Below are 22534 nucleotides of genomic sequence, written 5' to 3' on the forward strand. Positions count from 1 at the left end.
CCCTTTGCAGGAAACCATATCATGTATTACTTTTCATAATCATGGTTGATATTCTGTTTTTTTATCCTACCATTATAGTTAAGTAAATTATGTTTCCTCTAATGGCATGCTCACATCATATTTTTCTGTATCGTGTTATAAACTTATGAAGCAAGCCTTGTGGAGCAATCTTAGTGTGCCTTTACTTTCAACTTCACAGTGTACAAACTGCATTATTTTTATGTCATTTATGGGGCAAAGAATCTGCCTCTGAGAAACAGGGTAAATTAAGAGCGCCATGTTGCTTCTGATATATGAGCTAGCTGATTTAATGCTCCCTTGCAGTCTGCAGTTCAGCCTTACCATCACTCTCAAGTTCATAGTAACTTAGACAACACCAGATTTACAATGGCATAATGGCTTCCTGTTAGTTACCCAGTGGGATTCACAAAAGTGTCTAATTGGTTGAAAGTTAGTTTACTCACTAGGGTCTTTTGTGAATTCAGCCAGGTAACTAGGGACTATCTGGATCTCTAGGCATCCTAAACTTTAGTAGAATATCAATTAAAATAGGGCTCTTTCAAGTACCTAAATTCCTTGAAAATTAGAGAGAGGAGCTCCTAAACCACTTAGGTACTTTTGAGAATGTTACTCCATGCTTGTATTTTTTTGTTTTATCTAGTATCATTCTAAAAGAAGTGTCCAACTAAGGGGTTAATTTGCAGCCTGTCCTGGCTCCAACCCAGGCACTGCTCCCCATATTGCTCCAGTGGCAACAGCAGCATCCAGGGTCTCTCGGCTCCCCCTCTTTCCTTTTGGCTTCCATTTTGTGTCCCTGCCCCAGAGAGGCAGTGCAGTGTGGCAGGGGAGCCTGCCACCGGGGAGCTGAGGGTAGAGCCTAGGATGCCCATATGGTGTGATGGTTGGGTGCTGGGATGCACATGCGACATGGTGTAGCAAGTGACAGGACACCCACGCAACCCAGTTGGGTCCATCGATCATGCTGGTGTGACCCCCACGCTGGTGTGGCCCACAGGGCATGCAGCCACTGGTTGCTTAAAAATTGGACAGCTCTGTTCTAAAAGAAATGGTAAGATCATGTCACCCACACCCCATCTTTAAGTTAATTTATGTTAAACTTTGAAACACTTATAGCAGCTGAGAGATACATAGGACCCTATCCCTGGTGAGTTTCTTAGTTGTGCTGTTTTCGTTCTTTACTGACCTTTTTGTGAGATTAGTAAATTCGTACTTCATCTCCTCCCGAAGGCAGCTTTTTCTTCTCACACTTCGTCAATATGTCAAAACAGTGTCAGACTAAAGCCAAACTAACTCTCATACTCTAGCACATTTTGAGATTCATTGTTCAGGCTATACTCAAACGATCGAGATGGCTGTTTTTTCTTTTAAGGTTTAATCTAAGATATGAAAGAAACAGCTGTGAGTTATTGGCACCTGGTACAGGTTTTTGCTAACAAATGCTAGTTTTCCATTTCATTATTATGGTAATACCACTTTATTAGATTCATATTTTTGATGGAACTGATCTGAAGAGTGTTTTTCCCTTATCCTGCCTTCTTTTTGAAGCAAGAGATTGCAGGAACAAGCTAATTCTTAGGATGGAATTTAGTGAATCAGTCTGTTTTCAGTTTACCTTTACCATTATGTTCTGATCAGCAATCTCTTTTTCCACATTTTTATTAAAAGCTCTTTCAATCAGTAGTACAGCATGTTTTGGCAGGTTATCTGACTTAGGTTCTTCACTAGGCTGTATAATTTTTTTGATTTATCATTCTTGGGTAATACAGTTACTGCATAGCCTGTAACAATGGTCCTATTTAATTGGCATGCTTGGAGACAGTTGGAAGATGTCTGGGGTAGTTGGGTTATACATCGGCAGGAGTATGCTTGCTTATTGTATCCTGAAGGAATTCCTTTCCTGCAATAGCGCCATTAAAAACTCTTGTTTTTTGGCATTGTTGAAGGACCCAATGCCAATTTGTTTAATTGCCTGATGGCCTAAGATGTAATTGAAGGAGAAGTTACAGCAAGTCCATTTGTAGGAGCATGTTGGCTGTTTCTCATCCTGAGAGTGCTAACATTTTGTTCCTCATTGTTTTATATCTTATGCAAAAATATCACTGACTCTTAGCATCAGAGACTTTGCTCCTGAATATTTTCTACAAAGATATAGGACATCTTTAATTCCCTTAAATTTCAGTAGATGATTACACTGAGCATTTCACAATTTACCAATAGACCCAGCTCCACAGAGGGAACAAGGCACCACGATGCTGAGTATTACAACACCCAGCTTAGAGGGAGCTGCCTTCAATAGCAGAACCCACAGTCCTGAGTTAGGTACCAAGACTCCCTGTGCAACCTACTGGGGAGTTGCACACATTAGAATAGTATCCACAAAACCCAGGAAGCTAAATGAGGAGCTACCTAAGACTCTTTTTAAGTTTATCTTTTGAGAAAGCCACTATTCTGACTTTATAGGTCATCAAAGTCTCAGTTCAGGAAAGTATATAAGCATGTATTTAACCTGAAGCACATGCCTAGGCACTCTTTCTCACTAGAGATGTTTGCCCCCAACGGGGGCTTTTTAGCGTATTTCTATGCCAGAAAGTGACAACATAAAAATGATGTATGATGCCATGGATTTTTTTACTGTATATATTTTTGTGCCATCATTTCTTTTTCTTGTGACAGAAGTAAGTTTTTGGCATATTTTACACCCACTAGCTCTCAAGAGCAATGGATATGAGCAACAATGTGACAGAGTCTCTTTCCTTCTTATATATCCTCAACGGAGCCTAGGTCCTATTCATAGGATTAAACAATCAGTGTGTTTGTAATTGAATTTAGTGTGGAAACACTAAGCATGGAGTACTGTAGTGCTGTTCTGTGAAAGTAGGTTTTCAGAGCAAAAAAACCCTCAAGTTCAGGCCATTTCTTTGCCCAAGGACTAACATCAGAAGTCAATTATTTCATTTTACTTTTTTCGTACCTTTGATAGCATACCACGTCCAGTGTATCTCTGTTTTGACATTCTTTTAAAAAGTGGCTGAAAACTTATTTTGAAGTCTGTAGCATGGTTCAGATTTACCCTTCCAGTAGTTTGCATATTGCTTAGGGGAAAAGATCTTTAAAATCACCCTTCCTCTGCAGTTACATAAAGCTTTAATGTTTCTAGGTTGTTCCATAGGAGCCACACCAGTGGAACTAAGTGAGCTTATTTAGTCTGGAGAAGAGAAGACTGAAGGTGTATTTAATTTACAGCCTTCATCTACCTGAAGAGTGGTTGCAGTGAGGGATGGCACTGTTCTCAGTGGTGGCAGTTGATGGAACAAGAAGCAATGGTCTTAAGTTACAGCAAGGGAAGCTTACGTTAGATATTAGGAAAAGCTTTCATACTAAAGCTCTGGAACAGGTTACTCACAGAAGTTGTGGAGTCTCCATCCTTAGAGGTTTTTGAGACTCAGGTAGACAAAGCCTTGGCTGGGATGATACAGTTGGGGAGGTCCTGCTTTGAGAAGGGGGTTGGACAAGATGACCTTGTGAGGTCCTTTCCAACCTTAATTTTCTATGATTCATATGTAGTGCTAGCCTCTTAGAATATTAGGAAAGCATCTAGTTTCTTTGTAACTGGAGAAAAATATGTGTTGTATTAAATGTGATGATGCGCCACTCCTTTTTCCCTCCCCATTTTCAAAATCCTAGATTTGCCCATGTGGTTGCCTGCACCATATATTAATGGCCTAGCATGACAAATTTAATGTTCTTCTTTTAATTAAAAATAAACTAGTGTTGCAAAACTTCAGTCACAATCTTGGCTACTGGATTTTTTTTTTTTTGATTTTCAGAATGCTTAAACCATGAACCGAAAGATGTGGATCCCAATGAAGATTGTGACAGTAAGTAGTGTTCAGTTGCTTTAGACTTTTGCTTTCTGGCTTTGCCAATAGATTGATGATTGTTTTAAAAGTGATAGAGTAGAAAAAACAACTGTAAAGCCAGTAACCAGCAACTTATCAAATAATCAGTAAAAAACTTAGACGGGGAAAATTATATTACAGGGTAAAAATGCTGGATGGTAACATGAGCAAAACAGGCCTTACTTTTTGTAGATTTGGTCACCTTTTTTAATACTGCGGGCTTTGCTCTTGCCTTTGTTCATGTAGCACCAGGTGACGAAATATCAAAGAGCTTTCATTCCACCTCCTTTGTTAGTGTGCTCAGTGAAATGTTCTCTGCTGAAAATATCTACAATTGATATTGTTTTCCTTTGCTCATTGCTTTTCTTTCAGCTTGTGATAGTTGTGTAATTACTTTGCTGAAGGATTTGGACACAATGAGTGACGAGCTTCAGCTGATTAAGTCTCAGCTGCAAAATGTCAATTCAAGTGCCCACACACTTGAGCAAATGAGGCACTTAGAAACGCGCATCAAGGACTTAAAGGTAAATGGACTTGAAAAAAAAGGCATGGTTTCAAGAAGCGGATTCTGACTAGGTAGAGTTGGATGCAAGCAACAGAACTTCGTGTCAACCTGTTGCCAGCATATAAATATGGATGAATTGCTGATTCCATAATACAGACTTAAAACAATAGGGCTGCTGGTCTTACTTGGAGTAGACCTGTGGAAAGACTGCCTTAAGTTACAACTGAGGCTTGTAAGAACCTCAAAAACCCTGTCCCGTCCTAGGCCTCTCACTTTCACTTTGTAGTCTGTGCCCTCTGGACCCCACTAGAATTCTGCTGCTTTCAGGCAGTGGAAGTGTCTTCAGCACCACCACTAGTCCACTGAACTTCCTTCAGCTGCACTTGTAACTGCTGCTGGAATAAATTGAACTGATCACCTCAAGAGTCCGTAAAACTATCTTGGTTTACACTAGGTGAAGATCTGGCCTTCTGTATTTTAATTCATTCTCTAGAACTAAGCCTTGTGTGGGTGGCATATTTGGTTTAGTCATGGACATTATTTTTGCTTTATTTTCAGACCTTGCTGCACAGTTACCATTCAGTTGTTCTGAGTCAGGGGTCAAAAGTGGCTGATCTAGACATTGACTTTATTAACCTTAACCAGGATATAAATAATCTACAAGAAAAGGTACTTTATTAAATCAAGTGACAAATCATCATCACTTTTAACTAAATATTAATTTTCCATCTCATTCTATCTGTAAGCTGACTGCTTAAATTTTTTTTCACATAATAGGCTGAAATGAATTACAGGAAAGCCGAGGTGCTGTTTAATAATTTTGGTGAGACAAATCAAAGAGGAAAAGATTTGCTTTCAAAGGTACAAATTGCCATCACCAATATTCAGGGTAAGAATGAATTTTACCAGTGTATCATGTTTTACTTGAAAACATATTCTTAACAGACCTATAACTTTTTTAATTAACTTAAACTTGAGAAATTTTCAGATATCCACTTTGTAAAAGAAAATGGTAGCCAAAATATGCAGATGTGCAAAATGCAGAACAATTCCACTAGCATGACAGGAAAGACAACAGATTAATTTCAGCAATATGCAATTAATGCAGAATGAGTTTACCTCAGTAATGCAAGATTTGGCTTTAATAGATTTGGGATTTCCCTCTCTCATGTAGATTTAAAGGTCTTCTCTGCTTGACTGTGATACTTCCTTTTTTTTTTCAGTGCTCCTGGAGCAGATAGCTAGTATGAACAGAGGAGATAACACTTTGCCCTTTGGGGATGCCACCAAAGAACAGGCTGAAGCGGAACGGATGATGAGGGAGATGAGGAGCCGCAACTTTGGTCAACTGCAAATAGATGCAGAGAGGGAGAGGAGAGAAGCTCAACTCCGTAAGGGCTTCTTCCTGAGCTATCAGCTCATTATTGTATTCAGTTTACAGTTAGGGGTGAAACGGAAGCGGTTATAAAGAAAAAAGCCTGCGATGGTGCAGATGGCGGGGAATGGTCACTCTGCTTTCTATCACTGTAATACAGTTAAGCACACAAAAGTCAAGAAGTACAAAAGTAAAGATAGCATCTCAAACTTGCACATTTTTCCATGTGCTTGAACCTTATGATGTAGTCCATGATTACAAGACTGTGTTTATTTTGCAAATAATATGTAGTATAATATCAGGTGTATTTTATTACAACTTTGTGACAGGTATAGAAAGACCCACTGAAGTGAGAATCTGCTCTCCACTGAAGTGAATGTAATAGAAAGATTCCAGTCAGTGTTGGATCATGCCTTGAAAAGGGCTTTATCTGTACATCTATTGTGCAAATTATATCTAAATGAACTACGAGAAATCTGTCTGGCATGTTGTGGTATATAAATTATCAGAACATGTTACAGTATGTATCCTGGCTTGTTGGGAATAAATCCATAATAGAGGCACAAAATTCCATCCACTGCCCTATTCTCTCCTTCCCACCACAACAGGGGATCTTTAGCCTAACTGGTCCATTCCTTCAAAGGCAAAAGTCTTATCTCTTAATTCATATGATAATATCCTACCTAGGTGGCAATACTTACATTATACACTTGCCTGTCATCTCTAATGAGGCAACAGGAACAGCCCTTTCTTCCTGTATATTATTCTGTGTTCTGACTTTTGTTGAGAAGGTAGGGTCACAGAGCCTTCTTCTAGAGAGGAGATATAGCCATTGAGCAGGGTAGGCATTACTCATTCTTTTGGGAAAGGATTTTCTTTAGAACAGCTGCTGATAGAGCCCAGATAATGTTTCTGGGAACAATATGCCATAGTTGCAAATTGGACCAGAATTTGGCCTGTTCCTAATATTTTAACCATGACTTATTTCTGAATAGATGATACTCATGGTAAAACCTATAAAACAGATATTAAAGCCTTTACTTCTGCTTATGGCAAAACCTGGACTTGTTTTTACTAGACTTGTTGTAGTTTTTGGACTTAATAACTTTTCCCAACAATTTTACCCTGTGCCCAAAATCCTCAACTAAATCGTGCACTAAGAATGCTGAGTATCTCACAAGGCTGGGCTACCTAATTCTAAAGGTATAAACCTGCAGAATAAGGTTAATTTTTCTCTGCTTCTGCAATTCAGAGGAAAATTGTTTCAATTCTAATCCCACAGTACTGGAACGTGTCAGGAAGGAACTACAAAAACACCAGCAGGAAAATAATGAACTTATTAAAATTGTAAGAGATTCATTAAATGAATACGAATCCAAACTCAGTGATCTTCAGGAAGCTCTGAATGAGGCAAATGGACAAACTAAACAGGCTCAGAATTTAAACAGAGAAAATGGAGTGCTCTTGGACAGCATTAAGGTAATAGCATTTTATTTTTAAAAATATTTAAGCATGTATTAATTGGACAGAATAACTTTTCTTTGCTGCTTTTGGCCTTGCAAAGCCAAGCTGTATTTATTCTGGGCCCAATTCCTATTTACATTAAGATCTCTTTCCCACCACTATGACAGTATAAAAGGGCTTTTAAATTTGCTCTTACTTAACGTGTCTTTACCAAATCAGAATAAAGAGGAGTCGGTATAAATGAGAACTGGAATAATCTCTGTCCAAGTACTTCCTTTTCTGGCTGTAACTATCCATTTTGTGTTCTTTGAGTTCTGGTTCAATTCTTGACCTTTGTTGCATGGCCATTGGCAATACTTTTAACCAGTCTTTCCCTCAGTTGTCCTGTAAAATGGAAAGGGCTACATAAGTGCTTGTTGTTATTTTGTACTGATGTGTAAGTACCATCTGCTCTCATGCCATGTCGGAAACACTACGGATAAAATACTCAGAATCCTTTTTGTGATGCTGTCATAGGTAGCTAAAATACAGTGCAGATTTTCATAAATGTATTTAGTCCTTTAATTCCTGTAGGTGATCTAAGAAATAAATGAACTTGATTTGTTGTGGAGTTAATGCAATGAAATATAAACTTACTTAGGGTGCATTCTCTTGAAAATGGTATTTTTGATTGAAAGGATCTTCACTGTTTCAGCAAAGTTTGGTTTTCACTTAGGTCAATGGACCCTTCTTAGAAATGTTTCTGTCAACTGTACATTAAAACTGTGCATGTGTATATACTGCTTGTGTTTGTCTAGGACATCACATCTGACAAAATGGCTAAAATAATTAAAGGCCATCTTAAATGATGAAGGTACATGTATAGTTCTTTAACTTGCTTTTCCTGTACCTGGTTAAAATGGTCATCAGCTTGTGATAAGCTATGATGGGATGCTGGGCACAAGGTGCTAGATGAAGCATCCTCATTCACTCTCCCCTGAGACCTCTTCAGAGAGGGGAGAACCCTCATTGGCTCAGAGGAGAGAGAGCCTTTGGGGATCTTTTTTTCCTACTTTTGAGAAGGATAGACAGAAGTATAGTATAACATCACACCTTGTTTTGCTCTACTCTAGAGGTGAGAAGAAAGAGTCCCAGTTGGTCAGTGCTGTCAGGCAGTGTGAAGAACTAATAACTGACAAAAGGTTCAATCTGCTTCTCACGCTGTCTGTTGAACTGGGCTTCATTACCATAAACTTCCCAAATATCATAAATATCAATAAGATGGTATTAGATCCCACCCAGATAATACCAATATTGGATAGGGAGGCAGATAATACAGGGATGGGAGCTTTGCAAACATTTCTGCTAGCTAGATTAGACAAATGAAGATTTGCTTTTTCTGCCCCCCCCATAGAAGCTGAACTGATTAAATTTATTGCAACCCTCCCTTCTTCTGTAGAAACGGATTGCAGAGATGAATAGACAACAGAATGATGTCTTGGATCTTCTTAGGTCTACCCAGTCTTCTGTGTCTCAGACGAACAGCATATTTGGATTACTGCGGAAAAGCAAAGAGGTATAGTGAATCAAAATGTGACTTTAAATACAAAAATGTTGAGTAACCGCTTGTATCATTATAAATGGAAACAAAATACAGTGGGATCAGTGGGCAGCCTGTCTCCTGTAAACTGCTGACTATACAAAGAAAAAGGAGTTATTTCCCTTTGCTGTACTCAGGTGTACAAGAAAAGGAGGAATGCTTCACATTTGGAACCTAAGAAAACAGTGACAAAATGTCAGTTCGAATTTGGGTGAATTAAAATGAGATTTCTTTTTATAAACCACAGGAATATGATGTTCTAGCTGCCAAACTAGATGGAGCAAGAAAGGATTTGAATGAAAAATTAAAGAACCATTCCTTGTCTGCCAGCAAAGAGCCTCTTGTGGTGAGGGCAGAGGAACATGCCAAGTTTTTGCAAGACCTGGCAAGACAAATGGATGAGTATGTATTTATTTTTGTCAATGAATGGTTTAAGAACACTGGGCATTTATACATGTGCTCCAGGAGTGGGGTGGGGAGAACTTTAATTAGAGTGGCTCCGAGAACACCTGGAGTGCTCTAATTAAAGTGCCTGGAGTGTCTTGTGTATGAATGTCCCTGTGCTTAAAAATGGTGGTAGGGTCACTTTAACTAAATCTTTTTCAATGAGATTTAGTTCAGGTGCCCCTGCTGCCATTTTTAAGTGTAGAGATGCTGGTACATGTGACTTTGAAGTTTGCTTTGACATACTGTAATTACAGCACATTGGAGCAGCCTCACTGCTTGTGTATAGGCGCCCATTATGTGCGCAATTGTAATGCACTGCATGTATATATTAATCTTTTTCACTTGCTTCTACGGTCACTTGAAAAGTCAGAAAAATTGGATTTGTCCCTCTCTGAGCCTGTCTAGGATGCGTAACAAAGGCCTGTCAGTTTTATTTTTTTCAAAACCAGTCTTATTTTTCCTGTGGACATTTTCCTGTATTTTCCTGAAAGAGTCTACGGGATGACACAATGCAGGAGATTGGGATTATGGGTAGGGGTGTCACTGAAGTATTACAAATAAGTACTAATTAAGTGTTTCTGAGTACCGAGGAACTGCATATTAAGAGTGCATATTCCACTGAGCTGTCCGTTAGCTCATAAAAGAGCAGTCCAACAGTTACTCTACTTAATGCTAAGCTATCTATGCCCCCATGGCCTGTTTAGCAGCAAGAGATTAACTGAAAGTTGCTGTCTGTCTGCTGCCCTGCCCTGTGAGCAGGAACTCTGGTATGGGGGGCATATATCCATCCTATCCATATTCATCCTATCCCAAGGGAAACTCCAGGGAGCTTTTTAAATCATTTTAAGTTTGCTATGTACCACTGAAACCTAGAACTTTTTGTTAAATATGCCTTGTAATTGGTCTGCTTTTAGCATGAAATATATTTTTATTGGTAGTAATTAATGAATATTTAATTTCAGTGCTGTTTACAGTTATGCTTATCTATGTTTTTAGCCCACTATTTATGATTGTGTTCTTTTTCTCAGAATTAAGAGAAATGCTAGTAATGACAAGCTTGTTAGCTGTGCTATGGAAGCTGCCACTGCCTATGAAAATATCATTAATGCTGTACAAGCAGCTGAGGAAGCAGCTAACAAAGCCAAAAATGCAGCTGATTCAGCTTTACTGGTAGGTCCATAATGCAACCAAATGATGGTAATTATGTTAAAAGCAGGTGATTTTACAACCAGCTGAGCACTGAAGTTGAAACCTTGCTTGGCTAGTTGTACCTACACAAGATCTGCATTCAAATGCTTTTCTTGCACATTTACTTGAATTTGGAGTCACAAGTTAGATGCTGCCATTGTCTAGATATTGATTCTGAAACTATAGACAAGACAAGGGGCACAGAAGACAATTTCCTGCAGAGAACAAAGAGGGCTGTTAAGGACAAGAGGCTGTGCTAAATGGGGAAAGAGTCCTGTTCTTTGGGGAAAACTTTTTGTTTGTCTCTTTTTTTTTTAAGTAGGCTGAATGTTATTATTTAATTTTTATTCCTAATTTCTTCCTCTGCCTTGTGTGGAATTATAAAATTAATCTTTCTGTACTGTACTTTTATTACTAGACTGTGGAGAGAGAAGACCTAGCAGGCAAAGCTACAAAATTAAAAGCTGAAAGCAGCACTCTATTGAATCAAGCACAGGTGGCACAACGGACATTACAAGGTACTATAGAAAACAAGACAATGACAGGCATGTTGATAGAGGATTAGGAATTTTTATTTAAATGTCCCTGTTTCCCTGTTCATGGTCAGACAAGGTTCTTTGGGTAGATGTGATATCTTCTATTAGACCAACTAAATAGTTGGAAACATTGTTCTTTGCTAATTTTGGGGCACAAATACCCTTCTTCAGGCGCAGGGAGAATCTGTTGCTGTTTGTTCTCCTGGGTAGAACAGAAGCCAAAATGTAAAATGCAGGTCTGTGAAAATGCAAATGAGATGGTGGGGCAGATGGGGGCCACAGCACACTCGGCAGCAGACCTGGAAGTGGACCAGAAGCACTTCCGTTCCACTTCCAGGTCCACTGCTGAGCAACCCCCTTCCACCCCGCCCCAGGACTCTGTGGGATGCTCCATCCACCCCACCATCTCAGCATTCATGAGGTGCCCGGTACCTTGAGGTATGTAAAAAAAACATATAAAGTTGCATCCATGGCCGAATCACTGATTCTCCAAATCAGAATTGAATCTTCAGATTTGGATTCGGCCGAATCAAATCAGGACAGTGATCTGAATCAGCGATTTGAATGACTGTCCCCTGAATCAGGCTGAATCTGAATCAAATATGGCCTGGTTTGCACACCCCTAGTAGAAAGCCCAGTTTCCTGAGATTCCTGCTGCCAAAGTCCAGAGACTTAAAGGCTAAAAACAGACATTGTTTTTGTTGTGGCATCAGCAAAACCAGGCATTGCCGTTGTCCTGCAGGATCAGGCTTCTGCTACTATCAGTACTTTAGGGGTGCAGTCCCACGGGAGTTTCCCACTCTGTGTTTCCAGACTGCACCCTGACCTTCCACGGCAATTCCCAGGTGCAGGCACGGAGGGAGGATCCCATACAGATTCACTGCTTTGCACTTGCAGACCACATTCTGAGTTGGGGTACATGTAGGCTGAGAATCTTCCTGCAGAGGGATTCCTGGGGTGTACAGGATAAGGCCTCTGAAGCCCTGGGAGCATTTGTCTGCCCAGGGCAGCTGGAGAACACAGGCAGCCACAAACTAACAGTTATTAGTCACAAAAAAGTGGTACAGACTATTAGCACAAATTATCATGCCCACAAATTTGGGCATTTGTGGAATAGCAAAGGGATTAGACATCCATTCACCCTTTGTTTACTAGTAATTTATAAGCATGCATCACCCTGCAATTTGTGTGCAATTTAGTGGTGTTTATAAACTTTACTTAATTTGAAAAGTTTAAAGAAAATCCTTTGTATTGGAACATATGGCAAGTGAGTCTAATTCATCCATGTTTGGCAGCAGCCAAATCCCTAAAGGAGGCATACACAGCTCTAGAAGTGGGCAGCATTGACTTAGCAAGGTATGGCCACCAAGCTCCCGTCCCCCTCCCCCCAAGCAGCCATTACCAGTTGGGCTCCTATAAAAATTAAAGCTCCTTTCCCCTTATATAAATCCTAAGAGAGAGTGACAGTTACACAGGGGAGGTAGCATAATTTCTTGCCGTTTCAGGGCAACATACGGTACTGTAGTAAAGCTGCCCATCATCTGTAGTAAAAGTGGAACCATATACTGCATTAGCTTTTGTCCCTTTGTTGTTAGGTACCCTGCACTACATGCAAAATCTACAGTGCAATAATGCCATTCACTCCTGATCTAAATGCACACTATTAGCATATTATGTACCTAAAATGTTAAACTGGACTCTCTGCATTGTCATTCTGATCCATACTTATTGTCTGTACTAGCAGTGATATAAGAAACATTCAAGATGGATCACTCTTAGTGGGGTACTTATTCCCTCTAAAAAAAATGATATGGTTATACACTCTTGGGCATCCTGTACAAGTTTGTGATGAATACACACTTATATACACACACGCCCAGAAAGCACACAGAGCTAAATGTTGCAACATATAGATTATCTTGTAATTTTCCCCTGTAATTTCCATGCCCCAGTGTGGTGGTATTATAATCTCTTAGCCCATGACACTGTGGGCTACCATCATTTTATTTTTTCATCTTGCATATGGACATGTAAAAGCATTTACATCCCCCAAATCAACAAAAATATCTGTCAGCAAACAGATGATGAAAACACTTCAACCAGTGTAACTTTACTCCATGCAGTGGAAAATTACTTTTGAAAGGATCGGCAGTCAAAGTCTATGTAAGTTATACTTGTTTGGGTTTCATTTGTCAGTTGATTACAGGGTAACCATATGCTTAAGGTAATACTCTGTCTGATCCCCTGCAAGATGCCATGATAGCCACCAATTTTGTGAATTACCCCAGTATATTTGCTCATGTGCCTGCTCCTGATTCTTGTTCAGTTTACAACAATATGTGAAGCCATTTAAATTGTATTGGGGTACATGTTTGTTTGTTCATGCCTCATAGTTTCTATCAATAATACTACACGAGGTAAATAACAGGGATGAGAAAAGTATGTGCCAAGTTCTCATTACATCCCTCTGTCTCCTAAACCAAAAAATGTAGGTGCAACAGACTGAATGGAGTTACAGCAAGGATGAATTTTGCTGATTATCTCTGTCATACACTAAGCCACTGCTAACAAATGCAGTAGGTGTTCCACACAAAAACCTATCACAAGGGCTAAGGTTGTTTTGTATAAAAGTTACGAAGCTGATACATGATGCACTCTTTTGCAGATATTAATCCAACTCTTGAAGATGTAAAAAAGAGACTTGGAGTTGTTGAAGGGAAGAAGAATATGCTACTGAGTGATCTCCTTACTTCTCAGAGTAGTCTCAGTGGAATAAACAGAGGTCAGTTACTCTTTGAGCACTTCTGCTTCCTTTTATTTTACCATTGTTCAAAGTCTTTACTTTTACTTTTGTATGCATCTTAGATGACATAGCTAGCACCATCACCCAGGCAAAGAATATGGTCAGAAATGCCAGTGATGTCACTACTAATGTACTGGATGAACTAAACCCAATTAAAGCAGATGTAGAAAAAATAAAAGGCAGCTATGGAAGCAAACAAACCACTGACTTCAACAAAGCTTTGACAGAAGCAAACAACTCAGGTGGGTGCAGTCCTGGCTATCTGTATTGTGTGTGGTCAGCACTAGCAAGTCTCTATTTGATGAACCTAGTAAACATGGTGATAGTGATAATTTGTATATGGTGTGAACAAGGGACCATCCAAACCTAGACGGCACAAACAGCTTGCATGCTGTCTCTTTTTTTGCATCTTTAACAATTGCATATGATGACGTAAAATAAAACTGAGTATTTGAAATTAACTGCATATGGAATTATAAGCACACTTAATTTAAAAGTATTTTAAAAACCATCAAGGTTAAAGAAAGTGGGTACTTAAACCATAAAGAAAAATGTCCTCTCTTTTTAGACAGTTTACTTAATGCAGATAAAAATACATGGTTACAAAAACAGTGAGCCTGATTTACCAGTAAACGTGAGAATTACAGTAACCAATCGTAAAGGTCATTGCTAACCCTGAGTATTCAAAAACTATGAGTAAAAAATTAAGATACTGATTTAAAAACCATCCTATTTGAGCTCTTTATTTGGCTTCTGAACTTTAGTGCCCTGTACTTACATCACAATTTTAAGCTTTTTTCTGCAACAAGAAGGGATAGAAACGTTTGTAAAAATCAAAGCTGAGAGTCTCATGTAAACTTCTTCCTCCACAAGGAGAGAAAAAAACAAATATCCACCAAATATTATGAGGATTATGATAAAAACAATGAGGGTTGGCACCACAAACATTTTTTTCTGCATGTGCACCTCTCTTTCCATTCCCCCATGATTTCTTTTCTCTCTCATCACACCAATAGTAATGAAATTAACAAGCAAGCTCCCGGATCTGTTTAACAAGATTGAGAGCATCAACCAACAGCTGATGCCCATAGGCAACATATCTGACAATGTGTACCGCATACGAGAGCTCATTCAACAGGCTAGAGACGCTGCAAACAAGGTCTGTTATGAACAGTTCCCACATTTCCTTGTGTTTACTGATTTGTGCACAGAAGGAGGCTCGTTATCTCCTCCATGAAACATTTTGCTATAATATGCATGAATTAATTCATTAGTACTATCACTATAAATAGATAGTGTCTTGATGGGCACCTTTAATAAAACAGGGATATATGGACAGAGAAGCCTCCATAGCCTGTGGTCCAAGGACTCTGGAGGGTCTGCAGAGTATGCCTAAGGGGTCTGTGAAAGAAGACCGGGGAATATATTAATCTTTTTATCCATATACAAGATTTAGAAGACAGAAAACAAACAGAAATCACCTTTGTGCCAACATACAGTTTCTAGTCACAAAATCCTTAGATGCAAGGGTAGCAGTGGACGTAGTCTTTCTGGATTTTAGGAAGGCCTTCAACACTCTCTCTCACCCCATTCTCATTAAAAAATTAGGGGACTGTGGCATTGACACCTACACAGTCAAATGGGTCACTAACTGGCTGGAGGGCTGCACCCAGAGAGTGCTGGTGGATGGGTCATTTTCAACCTGGAGGGATGTGGGGAGTGGAGTCCCCCAGGGCTCGGTCCTTGGGCCCGTACTGTTCAACATCTTCATCAGTGACTTGGACGAGGGGGTAAAACACACCCTGTTCAAATCTGAAGACAGCACTAAGATGTGGGGGGATGTGGGCATGCTAGAAGGGAGGAATAGGCTGCAATCTGACCTAGACAGGTTACAGGGGTGGGCGGATGAGAACAGGATGGGTTTCAACACTGACAAGTGCAAGGTGCTGCACCTAGGGAGGAAGAACCAGCAGCATACCTACAGGCTGGGGAACTCCCTTCTCATCAGTGCAGAGGCAGAAAAGGATTTTGGAGTCATCATTGATGCCAAGATGAACATGGGCCGACAGTGTGGGGACACAGTCAGGAAGGCCAACCGTACCTTGTTATGCATCCACAAATGCATCTTGAGCAGGTACAGGGGGTGATCTTTCCCCTCTATGCGGCATTGGTCATGCCGCAGTTGGAGTACTGCATCCAGTTCCGGGCTGCACTTCAGGAGGGATGTGGACAACATGGAGAGGATCCAGAGGAGGGCCACTCTCATGATCAGGGGGCAGCAGGGCAGGCCCTATGAGGAGAGGCTAAGAGACCTGAACCTGTTCAGCCTCCACAAGAGAAGGCTGAGGGGGGATTTAGTGGCCTGTTATAAACTAGTCAGAGGGGACCAGCAGGCACTGGGGGGGAGTCCCTGTTCCCCCGAGCACTACCAGGAGTGACCAGGAATAACAGTCACAAGCTGGCAGAGGGTAGATTCAGACTAGACATGGAGGCGCTACTTCACTGTCAGGGTGGCTAGGAGCTGGAACCAACTTCCAAGCGAAGTGGTGCTGGCTCCTACCTTTGGGGGTCTTTAAGAAGAGGCTTGATGTACACCTTGCTGGGGTCGTTTGACCCCAGTACTTTTTCCTGCTATGGCAGGGGGTTGGACTTGATGAACTGCTCAGGTCCCTTCGGACCCTACCAACTATGAAACTATGAAAAGTATTTGAATACCCACACTTACAATTCAGAGGGGTCTGCACCAATATTTGAAGTTTCCAAAGGGGTCTGCACCCTCATTCAAAATTTTTAGGGGTCTGCAAATGACAAAAAGGTTGAAAACCACTGCTCTGTAATTTTCCTGCTGTGCCAATTTAGATGCATCCCATCCTACAAATCTTTTGTTATTTTCTCTCTTCTTTTGAAGGCTGGTTGTTGAGGTGACATTTCTTCTAGCAGAAAATGGTATTCTTTGGAGTCACTTTCTACCCTCAGAATAGATATTCTCCAATTGTGACTGCTTTTCATTGGCAAATTGTAGAGAGATGTTGGTTCCCATAGCTCTGGCTGTCTTTTTTCTAACTGTGATGCAGTCTTAAAAAGTTAGTTACACATTACTTTCCTAGTATTGTTTTTCCATAGAATCAATTTCTGTAGTTGCTACAAAGATAGTGGGTTTACCGATAGTGCCAATAAAAAAGCATTGATTAGACAATCTATCTTTTGAGATGTGTCCTCACTGTGTAAAAGAATGAGCTAAAACCATGGCCAAAAGAAAAGTGACCAAGATGTCTGACACGTATTGTGGTTAGCAATGTAATATTATGCCAGACAGGTAGTAAAGACCAAGTGAAACATCTAGATCCATACATAGTCATCTAAGCAAGAGGTGTGATTTTTTCCAGAGGTGTTGAGCCCTGGCAGTCCTTGTTGGCTGTGATGTACTAACTGCTTGGCTATCTGTAAATGAGGGTAATAATTACTAAATAGAGATGTTGCTGTGAGGGCTGACTGGTGAATGTCTGAAGAAAAAAGTGCTGTGTAAGTGCTAAGTGGGAGTAGAACAATTCCCACCCTGCTATATTGTTGTGTTGATTTAGGGGCTGGGGCTTGTGCTGTTGTGGTAACCCATGGGTACTCATTTACAGTATGTTTATGTTAACTCTATGCCAGAGGTCACTCAGGACAGACATGAACTAATGTTGTTGGCAGAAAAAATGTTTACTCCCTTGAATTTGTTTTTCCTGATAGGTTGCTATTCCAATGAGGTTCAATGGCCGTTCTGGAGTAGAAGTTCGAGCACCAAGCAACCTTGATGATTTAAAAGGCTACACATCCCTTTCCTTCTTTCTCCAAAGACCTCGACCAAGGCTGGACACTACACTGCAGAGCTCAAATATGTTTGTGATGTATCTGGGTAATAAGGATGTAAGTATTTATTGAGATTTAAATAACACTTAAAACACAAAATACATTTTGAAGCAAGAGATGGGGACATTCTTCTCTGTCAGCAACTTGAATTACCTTTATCTTAATCAGAATTACGTGGGGGGAAAGAATGATTCATTGGCCTTTCTCCCATTGGACCAATAGCTAGCTGGACAAATGTTTTTTCTGAGCTGTTTTTCTGTCACTTCTTGGGAGGGTTCAGCTAGGACATTGGCAGCTGGTTCTGCAAATAGGCCCTGGGAGGGCAACTAGGAGGTTCAGCAGGGCAGGGTCACAGGTTAGCAGAGTGTCTGGTCAGGGTCTGGATCAGGAGTGGAGTGGAGACCATGAGACTGAGTTCCAGCGGAGCGTAGAGGAGAAATCCAAGAGACATTCCAAGATGTAAGCCAAGGTCAGGAGCCCAGAGTCAGGGACTTGGTACAAGAGTTCCAGGGAAAATCTGAGATCAGCACCAAGGAAGCCAAGGTGAGTCAGGATACTAGGAAAGCCAGAGAGAGCAGTGCCGCTCCAAGTTTCAGGGGAAGTCCAAGATCACGGTCAGGCGAGCCAGGGAGAGTAGTGAAAGGTGAGGTTTGCTGGAACAGACTGAGGCTGTGTCAAGGTGCCCAAAGCTTGAAACTGCAGGTGTGCTTCAAAGGAATGAGAGGTACTTTCAGCAGACAATCTGATTGCAGAGAAATGGGGCAATCACATTAACCAAGAATCAGGAGCAGGTATGATGACTCACATGCTTGGCCTAGCCGGCCTGCTTGATCAGAGTCCCCAACGCTTTACAGTTAAGTCCGGTTGAATTCACCAGCTTGCCCAGCTTCCTACCAGCATCCTATCATTCCCTCCTCCCTCCCCCCAGTTTTCAACTTTTGATACTTCACCATTATTTGTATTCCCTTTGGAGGGGCAAATTCAGTAGAGTTTACTGTACTTCCCACTAATGGATACCTCTAGTTAATCTCGTTACTATCCGTAACCTTATAGCCATGGGCTGTATTAAAGAAATGTCTCTTTAGGCTGCCTTTTTGTTTGTGTAGCACCCAGCACAGAGGAGTCCTGATCCTGATTCAGGTCCATAGATGTTAGCACAATATAATTAACACTTTTTTTCTTAATTAGGTTTAACAGTGGTCTTCTCATTCAAAATGTAGCACTAAGCCTCTTCATTTCTGCCTCACTTACATATTTGAAACATGTGCCTGGTCATGCCATCTCCTTAATCAGTTTTCCTAACTACATGTTAATCACTATATATTATGTTCCTAAACTATTCATTTTTACACTCAGCCAAATCTGTCTATGTGTTTGTTATAAATGTGGTGTGCATTAAGCACAGTTATTCTGTGCTGGATCCTACCTTATCTTTCTGAACTTCTGGTTCAGAATGTCTTTTTTGATGACAACAGTTTAATTTTCCTTATTATAATTAGGAAGAGAAGTATATGAGAGAAGTGAAATGTTAATCACATGTGAAATGATTGCTTTAAGGCATGTCAGAGCAGCAGTTGCACTTCAATATTGTTTCTTTCATCTTTCTTATCTCACAGAGGCACTATGAGACTAAACTCTTTATTATGTGCACAGTGGTTTGAAAACCGCTGAGGGAAGGCCCCCAGAAATGAAAATTATTGTAATACTATTGTTATAATACTGAAATTAATAGCCAGAATTGGACCTCATTCAATGCAAGTATGAGGGAGTCTTCAATTCATTTAAATTTATTTTTGTTGAATCAGTGCAGCTTAAGAATCTGCAAATATACATTCTAGAACTAGTAAGCCTAATAAAATTTGATTACTGTGCTTCATGCATTATTAGTACAGCTTTTTATGATCATCTAAAGCATTGTCAAGTTCCTGAAGTGACTTTCTAGCTTTTTACTACCATTCACATAAATCATTCCTTTAATTGTTGTTGTGCTTTTCCGGTTGTAGGCTTCCAAGGACTATATTGGTATGGCTGTAAGGTATGGTCGTCTCATTTGTGTTTATAATCTGGGAGGCAATGAAGCTGAAATAGAAGTAGATCCTTCAGTAACTGAGAGTAACCCTGAAGAAGCTATTTTGGATCGAGTAAAATTTGAAAGGTATAAAAATACAGTCCACTTGCCCCCTTTTTTCAGATCCTATCTAAATCTTGCTGTATTAATAAAATGTCTTATTATTTTACTTTTTCTCTTTTGTTTTAGGATTTACCAGTTTGCCAAGCTGAACTATGTCAAAGCAGCCACAGCAAGTCCAAAAGACAAAAGGGATTTTGACAGTAGCAGTGACAATAGTCACACACTCCTGAATTTGGATCCCGACAATGTTGTATTTTACTTTGGAGGATACCCAGATAATTTTACGGTAACTGGAACCATCAGTTTTGCTTATGCAGAAGTTTAGTCACTGCAATTAGAGACTTATCTATTGAGTATTCTTTTGCTAGCAATTCTGAGTTGGTCCAGGCTATGGTACATTTTGGATGATAACAGGTATTCTGAAAAATATTTTTGCGTTGGAACCTTTGAACCAATTACATTATTGCTCTTTTTCGTAGTTTGTAAACATTATTGGATTGCTATTGATATAGAGGGTTTGGTTGGTTTATTTTTGCAGCCTCCCAGAGAACTAGATCTTCCTTTCTATGAAGGCTGCATTGAATTAGACAACCTAAATGAAAACGTCATTAGCCTGTACAACTTCAGGAGAACGTTTAATCTTAATACCACGCAAGTGCAGCCATGCAGAAGGTAACATTACAAATACAGCAGTATTTTACAATAAGAAATTCATACTGGTATTGTTGTTTTACATCACACATTCTTGTATTTATCCAACTCGACAATTAATTTCTCTAGAGTTAAGATCACTGCAGGTACTCAAAGTTTGGGAAACACACTAGGCAGGCAAGCCAGCATTCATAACCACAACCACTCACTTCAAATGTTATAGTGCCCAGATTCATGCTTAAATTTCTCAGATCAGCAGCATATAGTTCCCAGCTTCTTTATAGTCTAAAATGACATAAGAAAAGACTACTGATCCCTAAAGCCTTTGAAATCAGAGTTTATCTCTCTAAAGACCATATCCCATAGAATTCAAAGAAAAGTTTGCTCCAATTTATATTGGATTTTGTCCTCACTGGAGTCTGGTCACCCTTAGGGCTGAATATCTTGACTGGAGTTTTTTGAAAAAAATCACAGTTATAGTGTTTCTTGATTTGCACACATGGGAGCAAGCAAGGGTCACATTATTCTGACTTGTGATGTTTCATTTTTACAGATACAGGGAAGAGTCTGATAAAATGTATTTTGAAGGAACAGGCTATGCACGTGTAACAGCTGAACAACCAAATTCTCATACTTTACGCTATGAACAGACAATTCAGACTACTTCAGATGAAGGAATAGTGTTTTTTGCAGAAAACCAGGTAACTCATAGAATGGTTGAAATACCTTTTGCATTGTGTATCCTACATAATTTGAAAACTACCATTCATTGAGAAGCTACACTGAAGTGTCACTTGCAGTAGTATCTTTCATAGTCATCTGAGAAATGGATTAGTACATTTCATCCTGTGTTTTATTGCTACTTAATATTAATTATGACATATTTGAGAAGCAGCTGCTCAGTGAATAGATGCTGATTATAGCAATGAACAGAAAATGTGAATTATTGTATGATAACGAGTCATCCCATTATTCACTCTGACAGTAGCATATCTAACCTGGAAAATGTATAGATGTAGGGAGAACTGTGACTGGCAAATGTTATTATAAGCTGATTTAATGTTAGTGATATGAGATAAATAAGTTTAAATCAATATGTTGAGTTGATAATAACTTTGTCTTTGTTTCAATAAGAAATGTTTGTTTCCAACAAGAAACTGGTATGGTAATGAGCGCCCCAGACATACCTCAAACAGATGGGAGATAAAGAATAATTTGTAAGATTTAAATAATCTCATTTTGCCTAAAGCCATTGGAGGTTCCTACAGCAGGAGATGGAAGATGGACTAGTTTTAGTGAAAGTTAAATAATATGATGTCATTATCACTGCTGTTGCCCTTTTTATGAAGAGTTTGGATCAGTGATACTTTGTGTAATCCCAGAAACGCTGGAATACACCCAGTAAAGTGTAAGGAAAATATATTACTGGTATTATGCATCATGTTAAAGACAAATTTGGTAATTCAAACAACCAATCTTTCAGAGGGACTTAGTACACTCTTCTTTTCATCACACTAGGTATTTCTGTCATATTCATACATGACAGAAGCAACTGCTTTACCTGAAAGCTATAACAGTCATGTTTGCATACTTTTTAAAAATGCAAGTCAACTTTCCCTCTTAATTAATCTGTTGCAAAGCCATTGATGCCGGTGAGTTGCACCAGCATAACTGAAAGAAAAATTATACTGGGATTTCTATTCAATGCCATTTTGATTTAACTGATGTAATAGGTGCTAGTTAGAAAAATTCCAGCAAAACCTTTTTGGGGGCAGTTTGCCAAGTCAGCAAAATCAAAAGGCAGAAGTGGTTTCATAGTTTCATAGTTTCTAGGGTCAGAAGGGACCTGAGCAGATCATCCAGTCCGACCCCCTGCCATGGTAGGAAAGAATACTGGGGTCAAATGACCCCAGCAAGATGTTCATCTAACCTGCTCTTAAACACCCCCAGGGTAGGGGCCAGTACCACTTCTCTTGGAAGCTGGTTCCAGCTCCTAGCCACCCTGACCGTGAAGTAGCACCTCCTGATATCTAACCTAAACCTACCCTCTGCCAGCTTGTGACCGTTATTCCTGGTCACTCCT

The 22534-nt window shown here is 39.8% G+C and overlaps 1 protein-coding gene across 1 annotated transcript in view; it reads left to right on the forward strand.

The window, feature by feature from the left end:
• Window positions 1-22534, forward strand: part of LAMA3 (laminin subunit alpha 3) — a 205890-nt gene that overhangs the window by 160823 nt on the left and 22533 nt on the right. Inside the window, exons 48-65 of the mRNA XM_019541321.1 lie at window positions 3849-3899; window positions 4293-4444; window positions 4984-5094; window positions 5203-5314; window positions 5649-5816; window positions 7083-7279; window positions 8703-8819; window positions 9091-9245; window positions 10319-10460; window positions 10897-10996; window positions 13680-13796; window positions 13880-14059; window positions 14834-14976; window positions 17550-17726; window positions 19673-19824; window positions 19927-20086; window positions 20339-20472; window positions 21005-21152. Of these exons, the coding sequence (XP_019396866.1) occupies window positions 3849-3899; window positions 4293-4444; window positions 4984-5094; window positions 5203-5314; window positions 5649-5816; window positions 7083-7279; window positions 8703-8819; window positions 9091-9245; window positions 10319-10460; window positions 10897-10996; window positions 13680-13796; window positions 13880-14059; window positions 14834-14976; window positions 17550-17726; window positions 19673-19824; window positions 19927-20086; window positions 20339-20472; window positions 21005-21152 (2516 nt within the window). The remainder of the gene's footprint in view (window positions 1-3848; window positions 3900-4292; window positions 4445-4983; window positions 5095-5202; window positions 5315-5648; window positions 5817-7082; window positions 7280-8702; window positions 8820-9090; window positions 9246-10318; window positions 10461-10896; window positions 10997-13679; window positions 13797-13879; window positions 14060-14833; window positions 14977-17549; window positions 17727-19672; window positions 19825-19926; window positions 20087-20338; window positions 20473-21004; window positions 21153-22534) is intronic.

The sequence above is a fragment of the Crocodylus porosus genome, unplaced genomic scaffold (genome assembly GCF_001723895.1).
Source record: "Crocodylus porosus isolate Cpor-Errol unplaced genomic scaffold, CroPor_comp1, whole genome shotgun sequence".
Lineage (NCBI taxonomy): Eukaryota > Metazoa > Chordata > Crocodylia > Crocodylidae > Crocodylus > Crocodylus porosus.